Source organism: Xiphophorus hellerii, chromosome 12 (genome assembly GCF_003331165.1).
Source record: "Xiphophorus hellerii strain 12219 chromosome 12, Xiphophorus_hellerii-4.1, whole genome shotgun sequence".
NCBI lineage: Eukaryota > Metazoa > Chordata > Actinopteri > Cyprinodontiformes > Poeciliidae > Xiphophorus > Xiphophorus hellerii.
Window position 1 is genome coordinate 20,815,643 of NC_045683.1, and position 15,525 is coordinate 20,831,167.

Genomic DNA, 15,525 nt, shown 5'->3' on the forward strand with positions numbered 1-15,525 from the left:
GGTGTTATAGAAATAGCAACCTGCTACTGAGGTGGAGGTAGAGGGGAAGGGTCAGGGGTCACAGGTGCAGATGTAAAACTTCTCATGTGCATGTCTGCTGCTTCTTTACTTTGTTTCACCAGGAGTCGACCTGTCTATACCCTCGGGCTGCAGACTTTCTCAAAGCACACCCTGGAAAATGGTGCTGCGTGTTTGCCTGCAAGCTCTCTGATAACAGGAAATGCTAAATATGGGCAGTACTTCAACTTCTGGTAATGTATGACTGTGATGTAAGATTGAAATCTATGGCACGCAGCACATTTCGGAAAATATGAAACTGAAAATGTGAAACTGTGTCCTTTCCCAGCTGTGAGGTGGATGAAAATGTACTTGTGGGTTTGTAGTTGCTCTAATTGCTCTATTTTTGGATTAAACAAAATTAGAGAGCTTAGAACTTAATGAGAGTTCAAAGCTCAAAATATAATTTCATACCCTAACTATGACCTTTCTATGTCCACGCTTTTCAGATCCACTAAATAATTATGTATTACATGTTCTATTAGATCAAATCTAATCTGTGTTTGAAATGGGATGAAATGCTCAAACCACTGGACATATTGCTCTGTTATACCAAACAAACAGTATTAACATGATGTCCTAAAATGTACATCAAATATTTGCCAGTAAAGATACTGATGGAAAGCAAACAAAGTTTAAGATGCAACAGAATGAGGCATTACTACAGAAAAAGAGATTTCTTTGTTCATTTTCTTCATTGCTAAACACTAACAACAGTACTTTGACAAAACGCTAACTCAGGAAACTTTTTTTTTTTTTTTTACTTTACAATACCCCATAGGCGGTCTATTTACTGTGGTTGGCATGTTAGTTGTGGCTACTGCAGCCTTCTAAATAATTTAGCCTAACTTTAGAGAGAATTTATTTGGATTTTAATTCGATAACTGGGTCTGAAAGACAAATAAATGCCTTTTCTAAACCAAATGTCTTAATTGATGCAGGAGGTGGAAACAAATAAACTCCCTGAAAACAAAACACAAAACACTTTGCATTGAAATGTAATGCCAGAAGAAACAATTCAGCAAACCTTGATCAGACACTAATAATTAAGAGGAACACTAACGCTAAACCTTTGCGAAAGAAAAAATAATGATCAGAAGTTATTTTCTGCTGCTTAGTTGCAGCTCTTCCCCCTCGTGGTGAATTGTGGGGCTGATCGATAGGCTTACGCTCATGCAAAGTGTACTAGTGTAGCTAAAAATAGCATAAACCCGATGCATTACATCACTGAGGGAGTAGGGGTCTGAACCATCTGCCTGCATATCCATCCGAGCCTTTCCAAGATACTTCCTGCTTCCTTTTCCACTGCAAAGACTTCTACCTTGCCTTCTTTATCCCAGTTTTTATTTTCTGGTGTCCCACCTACTCCATCTTTACATCTCATCTCCCCTCCTCCTCTTTCCCCTCATTTCTCCTTCACCTCCCCCTTCTTTCTAACAGCTACCGGTTTGATCTAGCTGGCTCCAGCATCAGCCAGCACCCAGGGTGTTTTCTTCTGTCTTTGTGAAGATTTGAGAAAGAGAAGCTAAATGTATGCTTTTCTTATTCTGGTATTCTTCGTCTAATCACTGGTCATTGGTGAAACACAATCTCTCCCAACAAAATTCTAATTTTGACAATCCTTAGCAAGTATTACAAAGAGAGCCTTGCAAACAATTCAAAATTGTTCCACATTTGTTTATATTACAGCTGCAAGTCTTTGGGAGTACATCCAAACGAGATTCGTGCATCTAAAGACCGATTTATTTTTTTGTAGATTATTCTTTGCCAAACAGCCCAAACTTAGCGAATTGGATGGAGAATATCTGCGATCAACAACTTTGAAGTCTTGCCATAGATTTAAGTCCGAACGTTGACTGCAACACTTGAATACGCTGTGATCTAAACTATTCTTTTATGCCTCACTTTTCTTCTAAAGGGTGACACTCCACCTGTCTCAAACCTTTAGGCGTCTCATCCAGGTTTTCTTCAATTGCCCTGTGTTCAACTCCACATATAGTCTCATCAACTTCGATCAGCTTCTGTGTCCCTGCTGGAAAAAAAAGCATTCCCACAACATGTTTTCCCCACCCTATTTTACCATGGGGGCAGTGTACAGTGTGAGTATTCTGTCGCAAATACAGCCAATGTAGGCCGGAAAGTTTAATTGTAGTCTCATACAACAAGAGCATCTTCTCCAAACGTGCCACGTCTGCTCAATTGTTTGGTGTATTTAGGTGAGTCAGAGTATATGGGGCAGAATATGTTTATTTTCCCATGCATGTGGCAAAACAGTTGTATGCCTGGATTAATAGTTATATACCATAATCTGTGCATATGCAAGTGTTATGCAGCAGTTGTATAAGACAGAAGAACTAAAGTTCAAAGGTGTTTTGTGTTGATTCTTGCATTGGGCCACAGATGCTGAACTAGCTGTTGGCAGATAAATATCCACTCCCCTGTGGTCTGTTTTACCTCCAAACAAGCACTGCACCTCCACTTGCTTATGCGAGTATACACACAGCAGGAGCGGAACAATGTGTCTGTGGTCCAGCGTGCAACGCTGCGGGATGATGTCTAGAACCTTCACCTCGGTTCTGGGAACAACTGATATACTTTTCGAACAAATTGGAGGCTATGAGCCGGAAGGTTCCTCTGTGATCTTGTGTGACACAGCAAAAAGAGGGTCAAAACAGATGAGAAGCTGTCAGCAAGTTCACCATGTCTTTGGTGGAAAATACTTCTATTTTAGGATATTCACAAATCTTGACGAATCCCAGTTGTTGTTGTTTTTTTTTTGCAATGCATTCTATTATAGATTGCATATTTCAAAAAGTACATAGCATAGTGGGCACTCCACTGTTATTTTTGTTGTGACCCAACCATTTGTTGTAATGCACGCTTCTAGATGCCAGTGGCAACACTCACTCCTCCATATGCACACTCCAAGCGGAGCCACCCACATGAAGCACATTTAGCTGCATTCCAGAAGGCCTCCTCTTTCTCCTAGTCCAGCAGTCAACGTGTAGCCTGCCTGATTTTCCATCACACCGGGACCACTGTTGAGAAGCCTCTAGAATTTCCTTCCTCAACATCTGTAGGGAAGCAAACTGAGATCTCTTTGCAACACAAACCCACGCGGACAGATTCGTGTGCATCTGCACAGCTGTAAAAACAATGTAAGCAGCTGTTCAAGGTCAACTCCTTGAACATACACACTCAGCGGGTCTGCTTTGGCCTTCCGCAGACTTCTGTGGGTAAGTGTCTACCTCAGCTGGGGCTGGTACTGTAAGCACGACTCCTTTATCAAGCCAAGGGAAGTGATGCGTGGACCTTTCTCCCTTAATTCCCAATCAGGAGCAGGGATTTGTCTTCTAAAACTATTCCTATCACTTCAGCCTTTTCACATTTGTCATGAAACACTGAACTGACTTCTTACAACATGAAGTCGCATAGGTTTGATGTAGGCATATCAGAGGAAGGGAAATTGAAAACAAATGCACGACAGACATTTAAGGTTTTCATTTGATGAAGAACTGTATACCATTTTAACTTCACTTCCCCATTATGCACTACTTTGTGTTGAACTATGACATAAAACATAGATAAAACACAGCGACGTTTGTGGATGTAATGTGACAAACAGCAAAGGATGTGAATACTTTTACAAGGTGCTATAAAATACAACATCAATTGTATCCACTCTAAGATGCTTTTATTATGATAGCGATATGTGAGTGAAATCAGAAGTTAGAAATCCTTTGGCTTTTGGGTGACTTTTACAAAAGTCTGTTAAAGACGCAACAACTATCAACAGGCAATCTATATGGGACACATCTATTATCATCTGTCAGTAGGAGGCTTTGAAGCCAAACGGTTACTGAGCTGTGTGATTTAGATTTAATTAGTACTGGCGCTGAGCAGAAATGCCATGAGTCCCATAAAAGCCTGCCTTCTTTTTCTTCAGCAGGCTTAGACTCAATGAACAAGTCGATTGAAAGACTAAATTAACTATCAACTATTTGAGAATTTTTGTTTTACCCACTTCAATTCATTTATTACATTTTTTTTTCTTACCAGGGAAATTTGCTGATATGAGGTCAGTTTGTCAAGGTTTACTCTCCACAGGTGCATTTATTCACATAACAAAACCCGCAGCAGTTCATTTGTGCAATTTTTTTATCCATGTAGTTATTTCCAAGTCTGTGCCAAAAAGGGTTTAGTCATAAAACGAAGCAGCTCTCAGGGCAATCATTGATCAGCCACTTCATTCACAGCTGCTGTAGTTGGACTTTAGTCATAGAGCTACAGTGACCCCTATAGGCTACTTTTGAAAAGAGTTTGCAGCTATGATTTAGATATGTGAGTAAAAGTTTGAAAGGCTGATTTAAATGACTGAGCATTTGCACATATCAATTTGCAAAAGCAGTTTGCCCAGTCATTAATCTATTTTGGCACTGATTTCTGATAACGTTGAAAACAGCTGTGTGTGAATAGACTGACTTGATTGTGACGGAGCGCATATGTACGATGTGTCCATGCTTGTTATGACTTGTCTGAATTCTGAGTTTTCCAGTGAATACACTGAGCATCACTTTAAAGCTGCAGCACGTAACTTTAATAAAACAATGTTATTTTAAAATATTTTTAAAAAAAACTATTACATAGTTTCCTGACAGTAAACTGTCTTGATACTTTTCAGACTGATAATTTGTAAAAAAAAAAAATTCTCCTCTGCCTCCTGCCTGTGGTCCTAACGCCATCTGCAGAAATACGCTTCCAGTCAAAAACAACCAATCAGACTCAGGAGGCGGGTCTTAGCACTGTCAATGTTGCTCATGTACATGGTGCTCAAAAATTACTCTCTGCTATCCTACAGCTTCTTCCTCACAGCAGAGCCTACCATGAAGGCTCAGGTTATTTAGCATGGCCACTTATACTGGCAGATAAACAGTTTTCCAGTAACGGTAAGTTGCTTCTCCGTCCAAAGCACAGCTGCAGCGCATACACAAGCACTGATTGACAGAGCTAAGACCCTCCTCCTGTATCTGATTGGTGATTTCTAATTGGTTGAACTTCATGGAGGAAGCAGAGGAGCTAAATTTTTTCACAGATTATCTGTCTCGTTATACTGCCATGACATAGTGACAGTTCTAATAAATATGTTAAAAATATATTTTTATAAAAGTTGCATACTCCAAATACCAAATAAAGCTCATGAACAGAAACTGTAAACAAAGAGTTTAAGGCCAGTCTAAACAAAGTGGAGTCATTACAGATACAGCTATCTTAGATTACACTGAAAGATGTTTCCTTCCTGTATTTAAGACTTCCTGATTCACTGAGGAAGTTGGTGGCTCTCGATTTTCTATTTTAGGCCATAGAGACAGTCCTCCTAAATCCACAAGTACAATTTCACTTCCTCTTTTTTTTTTAGAAATGCGTCAGACTTGCTATCTCACTTCCATAGCTTTAAGCTTTCTATTCAGTTGCATTTAAAGAACTGCCAATTTTAACAATGAAGCAGAAAAAAACAATACCGTATTATTACAAGTGATACAAGAACTTCAAAACATTCTGCTTGGCTTCATTTGTAAAGCTGCTGCACAACCTCACGTCCAAGGTGGCAACACCGGCGACCTCAACAAGTTCATGGTAAACATTTGTGAAAACCTGCAAAGTTCAGCCAACTCGGCACATGAAGCTCAGCCAAGACAAACTGGAACACCAAAAATAGAGCAGGACTTTGAGCGAGGCTCCCTGAATTCATTGACAGTATCACAGCAGTCCTGGTTCACCAGGTCTGTGACGAACTAAATGACTCCACAGTCCGAAGAAAGATCGATATTTCAGTATTAATGACTGTCATTAATTAATACATTAAGCATATATTAGAAGATCCATTGGTATTTCTAATAATCTTTGTGTTTAGTGAACAAGACAACACAAGTGATCACGGATTTATATATGGGCCCATAATCTAAACACTCGAAAGTTATTGTCTTTAACTGCATTATACAGTCTCTTGCAAACATATTCACACCCCTTGAATTCTTCACATTTTGTCACATTACAAACAAATACTTCAGAGTGTTTTAGAGGTAATTAAAGTAATAGATCAACACAAAGTATAGCTTATTGTGAGGTGTTCTATCTATGTTGCTAAGATTGTATTTCTGCAGTACTCATCAGCAACTACATTCTTTTACATATAATTGATTTTATGTAATTTTTGGAACCTCAGTGCTTTGGTCAACATGGGACGGTTTAAGTGTGAATGGTTTTCAGTCCCACTTCATGCAGCCACCACCAGTGTTTAACAGGAGGGATGGCGTGGTAACGGTAATGAGGGGTGTGTTGAGTCTGTAATGCACATATGTTTTTCATGTGTGCCAAAGGATACAATTTTAGCCTTATACATCTGACTACATTCACATACTTATGGTGAATGTATGTGAATGTGCTTCTCGACTGCTTCTCTGATTAACTTTCTCCTTTCATATAAGGCGGAAAGCCGTGTCTCATTTGGTTTCCACACTCTTTTCCTTTTTGAGTGATGGATTGAAAAGTGCTCTGTGAGATGTCAGAAGACTGGGATATTGTTTTATAACCTATCATCACTGCTTTAAACGTTTCCACAACTTTATCCCTGACCTGACATGTTTTGCTCCTTGGTCTTCATGATCCTGTTGCTAAGACTCATGACTGATGTTTTCAGATTTTCCACTTGTAATTTTGTGTGTAAAGCACCGTTGTAAAATAACTAAAGGGGCGTGAAAACTCTTGCAAAGAAATGTAGATTATGAATGAAAGGTCAAGTAATTAACTGATGACATTTCATTTGGAAAGCTGTGAGACTCAGATCTTTCTATAATAACTTTAATGTGAGGTAAACTGTCTCTATTGCAACTGTTCGCTGATGATATGCAAGAGTTCATACGGTTTAGCTTAATATTTTAACAGCAGTGGGATAACAACTGCTGGACTCTCCTACGTCATGTGGAATTAGAGGAAAGTGTATTTATTTTAAGGGTCACCAGCTGTTAGGACAACACACATTTGGAAACCTCCAAATATGTAACTTCCAGAGTCCAGAGGGGTCAGAGTGTTTCAATCCTCCTGATGGTTTAAAGACCAATAAGACAACCCCAGTGAAGGCCTCCATGCAGCTGATGGAAGGGGAGCATATATTCTTAGAAGTTGAATAGATAAATCACATGGATTATACACAAACAATAAAAAATATACTGTTTGCTTTAGTTCAGACCAGCAGCACCTGGAGACATAAGAGGAAAAGAGAATAGCACATGGTATAAATATACATATGTCAAAAGACAGCAAATAATCTAATGCAAAAAGCAAACATTAGAGAACTGTACAGAAAATAAAGGCATGAAAGGCCAAATGAAAAGGATTTGTGGTGTCCTTTAAAAGTATTTCCAACCCTTAAACTTTTTCTTGTGCTTTTTCCCCCAAATAAACATATGAAATGATTACTATGCATTTGTATTCAACCCACTTGAGTCAATACTTTGCAGAACAGAATTCTGTGGCTTTTACAGCTGCAAGTCTTTTGGGGATTTGCACATTTAGAGGCTGAAGGTTTTGACCATTATTCTTTGTGAAATATTTACAAGCTGACCACATAAAATTCTAATAAAGTACATTGAAGTCTGATGCTGTAATGTGACAAAATGTGAAAAAATGATCAGGTATGAGTTTTTTTCATTAGGTGCTACACTTTGCAAAGTTCAGACTCCTATCTCAACAAAAGGGAGAACAAGCAACGTCAACAGCGAGGAACAAGTAGGAACAAGGATGGTGCTGCTGATCTCAACAGCGCTGGATCAGACTGTGAGCAGATCAAGTCAGGACAACATTAAGCACCTGGCGTGCAGCTATAGCTAGTGAGAGCGTAATGTGAGTCTCCCAGGAGGCCATCTTCACCTCTCCACTGTCTTGTCTGCACACACATGCAGTAATAAAGGGTCCTGAGCTCTGATACTTTATACCCTTCCATCATCTGCCAGCCAACAGCTCAGCCTGACAGACACGAGAGACCTTAGTACCGCAAGGACATTTTGTTTTGTTTCGCTGGGAGTGCAGAAGGGAACCATTGATACATATCATGATGTAGTAAGGAGATTTTAGGGGAGGGCATAAAAAGCTGTACCTGTCCTTCCACTTTTTCTTATTCTTGATGCTTTATTTTTGTACAAGCATAGATTTGATCAAAATAATGAGCCTCTCTGATGTCAGCCGGAGATCTGCTAAAACCCAGACACTCTGACTCGCTCTGTTTATGGATTTAAATGGATTTGGTCATGACAGGAACATATAAACATCCCTGTAAAGCGCACTTGATGCTTGTGTTTATCTCATTTTCTGAACAAAAATGGTAAAGCTCAGTCACTAACTTTCCCGTTTGATAGCTGTGCTCATCTTTCTGGATGAAATAGTAAATAAAAACTTTTAGCAGTCAAACAGCTTTTATATTTTGCTCAGGAAGGGATACTGACAGTGGCTGATGTTGCATAAGAGTGAAAGAGCCTGGTATTGGGTTTGGCCATGCTTGGAGTCTGCAGATCAAACTTCTCAATGCTGGAGTCAGTTCAAAAACTAACAGGAAATCCTTAATAACAGGAAATAGGAGTCACTGAAACACCTCCCAGAAGCAGGAATAAAACACTGAAACCACTGGGGAAAACATTCGCACACTACATGACGTGTGTGGCACTGTAATCACAATGGATGGAGTTTAAATTTTGTTCGGTTTGCAAGAGAGAGATAAAGAGTAGATTTCCTTTCCCATAATAGCATTTTCTGGCTATACACCCACATTTCCATTTAATGTTTCATTGGCAGCTACAGACCAAAAGGTAAAGTGAGGTGCTGACAATAACACAAAATAAAAAAAAATTTTTTTGAACACTAAAATCTGTAAACCTATTCTGCTGTATTAGTAACACAAATAGACGAACCAGAATGGACCAGTTCATTGGCATTCAAGGTAAACATGTATAAAGAGTCTTAAAACAAATTCATTGTTTAGTCAGTGAAAGCATAATCTCACACTAAAAATGTAGAAAACCCCAAAGTGTACTTTGAACACAATTATTTTATTGTGAAATAGATATTTCATGTTAAAAAATGCATTTCATTAATTTGGAATATGCATCCCAATGAGGCTCATTTATCAATTGGTTCTGGAACATGAAAACCTTAAAGTGCGTTAAATATACTTTACATTACGTCCACATTTCTTTTTTACAATGTGTTTCTAGTGATCTCATGTAATATTCTAGTCTTAAATGGGTTTTCATTGGCTGCAGGTGGAAATCCATAATTAACAGAGGCTTGAAAACATCAGCTTGTGAATAACCAATCCAATATTAATTTAATATTTAACATAGTTGAAATCTTTGAAATTCACGGACATTTTAGAGAACATCTGAGGAACTCAACAGGCTCCTCTGGGGTTTTCAGCAACGTAATCAAAAAGGAAAATAGAATAAAAAGTAAATATTACATTTCCAGTACATAACAAGTCTTAAAAGGCTGAATATTTTATCAAAAACATGACTTTAGCAGAAACCTTTTATTATGAATTAGTTTGTGGTTGATCATACTTTTCTATTTTAACATGTTTCATGCTAAAACCCTGATTGTTGTTGCACCAACATATTTGATATGTGGGATTAAGAAGGTCATAAAGATTTACAGAAAACGAGAACATTTACCGTACACACTACATACAATTTACTCTGGAACCGATGTAACATAACTGATTCACAGATCGGTTTAATATTCTTCTGTCTCCATCTCTATAAGCGTTGTCATCTTCTGCTCTTGCTTGTATTCATACTTCTTATTATTTCCTAATAATAATCAACCCTGTAGCTCAAGGCCTGAGATGCTTCCTAACTCATCATTGGATAAGGTTGCGAAAGGCCATGCAAAATAAAAAGAGGACAATTTTATTTAAAAACTATTCAAAAACAATATAGAAGAACCCTCCAAGGGTTTTATTTTCATCAAATTTCAAATGATTTAAACTCTTACGCTCTCAGAGAGAAAACGGATATCAATCCTGTTCCCTCTCTGTGGCTATAGCTGTTGGAGACATACAATAATCTTAATGGCAGTTCAAATTTTTTCCACACACAGAGGACAGAGGCAGTGACTAACTCCAGTCACCACATAAGGAGAGGCCTCTTTGTCACAGGCAGGGCTGGAACAGAAGCTGACCGTTCAAACCAGGAGTAAAGTATTAACGAGGCCGAAGACCGGAAGCTCAAGAGACAGTGCTGTCATTGACTTCTTCTCTGTTATTTACATGCAGGGTCCTTTGCTTTTTTCACACTGGAAAATCAAGGCATAGTTCATAAACAAGAACTACAAAAACTGGACTATAATCCGGCAATGATAGGTTATTTAGACTAGCTGTGGTGGCAGAGTGAGAGCAGCAGCACAAACACTGTCGCTAGGTGTCCTTCGAAATCTTTCTGCTTTGGTTTTGTGAATGAACCCAATGAGAAGCAAAATGTGTCTGGAAGTTTCTGCAGTGGAGCAATGCAGATAGACCTCTTGTTATTTCCAGAGACAAAAAAACTCAACACTATTCAGACTCTTAGCAAATTTACCACATAGCTTCAGTGATCATTTCTCTAAACTGCACAGGATCTAAATTCAACATGGAAGCTCAAATAAATACAATACACTCTTACTAATATTGAATAAATGGCCCTTAGCAAGCTGCAGTTTGATTATGAATTATTATGAGCACTCAGAGTGCTGCTACTGACAGAAAAGGGAGTTTATTAAAACTGCTTGGTTTCCTGGCACAGACTCTGCTTTTAAGCATTAAGCACTGCCCAAGTATATTCCATGAAAGGATCAGAGCATTACAAAGGTCCTCATTGAAGCTTAATAGTTTTATTTATAATTTTTCAAGTGTAAACCAGTGAAGTTGCTACACTTGGAGGTAGCTCATTATTAAATTCTACTTGGTTAGGGCACCAGTGTCACTGGCAGCAAAACGGGTCCTCAGAATGGTGCTTACACGATGGAAACCCTGTGGCACATGGTGATTCAAACCTTGCTTTCATTCTTGAGAACAGCAACAAAAGTCCTTCAGTGGTTTGCAGTTTATGGTTGTTCTTGAACATCTTGACCAATTTCCTTTCCGGGTGATCGTTTGGTTCATATGGTTCAGACCTGGACTACTTTGGGTGTTCCAGTAAAACAATCACCCTAAACACATATTAAAACTGGGTTTGAAATTGATAGACCAGGCTAACAATAAAATTGGAAACAACCTCATGGGAAAGCCTTTGTACTTAAAAGGCATGCCCATACTATGAAATCAAGCACGAACAATTCTGTCAAGCACAGCAGTCAAGTATAAAAGAAAAAAATCCAGCAAGAACTATGAGGACGGTTGATAGCAACTAAAACGTTTATGGTAGAGGTGCCACTGGTGAAGACTCTTAAGAAATAGAGGTAGGTACGACCATAAATTAAAACTTTTAACACATGCTCTTTAAAAAAACATACTGTAAGTAATCACTGGATTATTGCTCTAATCTGAAAAACATTCAACTTTTAGACTATAATATTCATACAGATGAGTGTAGGGGGTAAAAATCTTCGGTCATTTTATGGAGATTTAAGGAAATCAAAGCATTTTTAATTTTTTCACCAGTTCAAGTTCACAAATTTTTACAAGCAAAAAAATGACCTATTCCAAAAATATAAAAATAAAACAAATCTGGAAGTGCAGGAGGAACAGTGACCAGCCTACAAGGATGACAGAATAACCTGACACCAGTGACAGCTGCTTAGCCAGAACTGAATGGAAACCAGGGAACGGCGAAAACAATACTGCATATACAAATTACCTACTGTGGGTTTGATTTAAATATAAAACGTATTTTCAAATCACCTATTTCATTTCCAAGATGAAGTGCAGAGATTGCGTAAAGGAACATGTGAGCTGATCTCTTATTGAGTACACCCGCACACTTGCAGCCATCATAGCTTCCAAATGATTGCTGACACGACTAGATGACCTCTTGAGGGGTCTACCTCATTAGGTGATAACACATTTAGCTGGAGCTCCAGCTTGTGAATCTGGACATTGAACCTCCCTTTCATTAACAGATCTTGGCTCAGAAGACGGAGAACTGCATTGAGACTGCTAAAGCATAAGCACAATAGAGGGGAAAGAAAGCCTCAAAGTACAGTCAAGTATTAAAGTGAGAGAAGGGGATGGAATTTTCCATCCAAAATCCTTTCAGGTTCAGGGGCTCTGACTGGGCCATAAACAGGTCAAGACTGTGGTGGCTAGCCCCTGAAGTCTACTTCAGAGCGTGATTGTGTTTGTCAACCAATGAGGACGGGGGGATCAGTGGAAAATTACCAGTCCCGCACTCACTCACGCACAGACGCACACAGTCACACACACACACGCCCGCCTATACACACACACACACACACGATCAGAACCAGATGAAGGACTGACCTGTAGCTACATATCTATCTCACTCAATGGTTGCGTTTCTAATGGCCGCAGGTGCGGGGTGGACATGGCTGCGTTGTCAGGACGCAGCAGCCCGCAAACTGTGCAATTGATGATATGTGATGATGTGTGTATTCACATCCATGCACATTTCCAAGAAAAATACCTGTGAGATATCTTGCAGACCAAAGAGATGGCTTGGCAGCATGCATGTGTTTCTCTGTGCATGTGTTTGCTCTCATTCACTGTCTGTTTTTTGATTTACTTAGCGATTTGAAATAACATCAAAATCAAAACAATGATCATGATTTATTTACATCAGTAGCCTTTTGCCTGTAATACCCTGCAGAAGTATTCATTCCCCTGGACATTTCTCAGGTTTTGCTATGTTACAACCTTTAACTCCACCAATTATAGAGTATTTATTCTTTTTTTTTCAATAAAAATTTGATAGACTATTTAGAAGCACCTTTTGCTCCAATAGAACCGTGATATCCCTCAACCAGATTTGCAGACACAATTCTTCTTTGAAAAATATCTCAACCTCAGATTAGGTGGAGGTTGTATTTGAACATTGGGTTTCAAGCCTTTTCAGATTCTCAGTTGGATTAAGGATTTGGGTGGAACATTCTAACATATGAACATGCTTGATTTAATCTTTGGTATCTTTAATTGGCACCCCACTCTTATGTTTGTTCCAGCTTCCAACCAGTCTTTATCCGCATCGCTGTTGGGGGGAGAAAAAAAAAAGCATCCCCACGGCATAAAGCCGCCACCACATGTGAGTGTCATTGGTCCCGATGGGGATGTGTGTTTAGAGTAACGCACCTATTTCAGTTTTCCACCACACATACATGTTTGGTCAAAAGATTTTATATTGCTTGAGTCTGATAGAAGCCCTTCAGTTAGCTATATGGCTGACATGGATTGTGGCAAGCTTTAAAAGGGACTCTGAAATGTCTCTCTTTCAGTGACGGCTTTCTTCAGATCTCACACAACAGCAGAATCTCCCACCTGAACTGTGAATCTCTGCAGAGCCTTCGGGGCGTTTTAACTGCTCTTCTGATTAACGCTCTCTTTGCTTGGCCCGTCAGGCCTCTGAAGTTGTGCTATAGTCTTTCATTTTCAAATGAGGAATTGAAGAATGCTCTGTGAGATAGTCAAAGTTTGAGATATTGTTTTAATCTATGCCTTAGACCAGGGCACAGATATATCACTGTCCTACTCTTTAGGATGGCATTTGTTCACTAAAATTATCTAACAACTCCTTCACAAAATAACTGCTTCTATACTGATCACATGGTTTTATTTATAGGTAGTGGAATAAATTGGCTGAATTGAAATGCACACAATCCATTTCACATTTATTTTCTTAAAACTTCAGACATGTACTATTTTATGTTAGTTTATCATATGGACTCAAAAAAAATGCATTGAATTGTATGATTGTAAAGTGTCAAAAATGGAAAAAAAACAACACATTTTTGAAAGGCATTGCATTTATCCTGCTTGTATCGACTTTGAAGGATAATACAAAAGTCAGGATTGATTCTGTGTTAAATTAACTCAAAAAGCCAAAAAGTTACCTGAGTTCCAAGGCAGCCCACCAACATATGAGTGAGTAGTTTGGCAGCAAACATGGGAGAACGGGAGCACAGTACATGGGAGATGATGGCCAATGCAAACCCTAAAAAATGAAAAATGCATTGATAATTTATTACAACTTATTAAGACATCCATAGGGACCAATATGACAAATTAAACTCCAAACTAAAACCTGAATACAAGCCTTTAGTTGGAGCATATTTGATTTATCTTTCACAGATGAAATATTTGAAAGAGAAATAAATAAACAGTCTTTCATACCTGAGATACAAATAAATCCTGATGCAAAGAAGGCCTCGTTGTAGGATGCAAGTGCAACAAACTCTGCATGTGCTGCATAGACAGACAAGTGGGAGCATGCACACTCCACATAACTGCCACTTTCCTTCACAACCCTGCAGTACTGTCCATCAGACGACCAGCTAGCAGAGAGAAGAGTTTAAGAGAGGAGACGAAGCAGGTTGAGATTACATATTTCTTTATACTTTTCCCCTTTATATAGGATTTTTAGATCTCACCCACCTGAAAATAGAACTTAAAATATGTGTGAGTTGCACCAGGGGATTAAGATTTCTCAAGCAAAGAAAAAACTCTTGCATAACATGAAAAGGGTCTTAACAGTGATGAAAATCTAAGAAAATAGACAACATATAAGTTTTTCCGATTTGTATGGGATTTATAGAAACAGCTAACTAATCATAATGGTTATTTCTTCTCAACATTTTGCTCTCTCAGCCTCGTTTATATTCTCTTCCCTTGTGTTTATTCATCCAAACAGCTTCACTGGCCAAACCAAACCTGCCAATTTTTAACTTGTAACAGCGTGTTCCAGCCAAGTGTTCCCATTCCACGCCCTAGAAATGTCCTCCAGAAACTGACTCTGAGTGGGAGGACACAGAGTGCAGCAGCTGGAATGTTCAAATATGAGAACAAAAAAAAAGACATGGAAACTCCTCTGGCCTTTAAGGAGCCTTAATAATAATAAGAGACTGAACTTGGACTTTTGACTGGTAAGGAAACTTCCTTGTCACAAAAATAAAAGTTAATAGCTCAGAAATAAAGAAAGAAGGAAATTAAGAGCGGTTGAGGCTGTGAGAGCCGGAGTCAGTGACATCTAAGTCAGTCGTTGCTGGCCATTTAAAGGGAAAATATCACAAAACATTGCTTTTTCTGTGCTTGGGAAAACAGTACATGATTTATCTGTGCAACTAAAGTCATAATTAAGTAAACTTTGGAGCCTCAATGGTGGGGAATATATGTCATTGCAGAGTGTTTATATGTGTAAGGGGGGGGATGTAGAGCATGTCACACAATGAGCTCAGACTGAAACAATCAACCCCTTCTATTTTGATCCTAACCCAGCT

At 38.8% G+C, this 15,525-nt stretch overlaps 1 protein-coding gene across 1 annotated transcript in view; it reads right to left on the reverse strand.

Moving 5' to 3' along the window:
- Positions 1 to 15,525, reverse strand: part of adgrv1 (adhesion G protein-coupled receptor V1) — a 114,906-nt gene that overhangs the window by 31,528 nt on the left and 67,853 nt on the right. Inside the window, 2 exon segments of the mRNA XM_032579062.1 lie at positions 14,143 to 14,243; positions 14,423 to 14,583. Of these exon segments, the coding sequence (XP_032434953.1) occupies positions 14,143 to 14,243; positions 14,423 to 14,583 (262 nt within the window).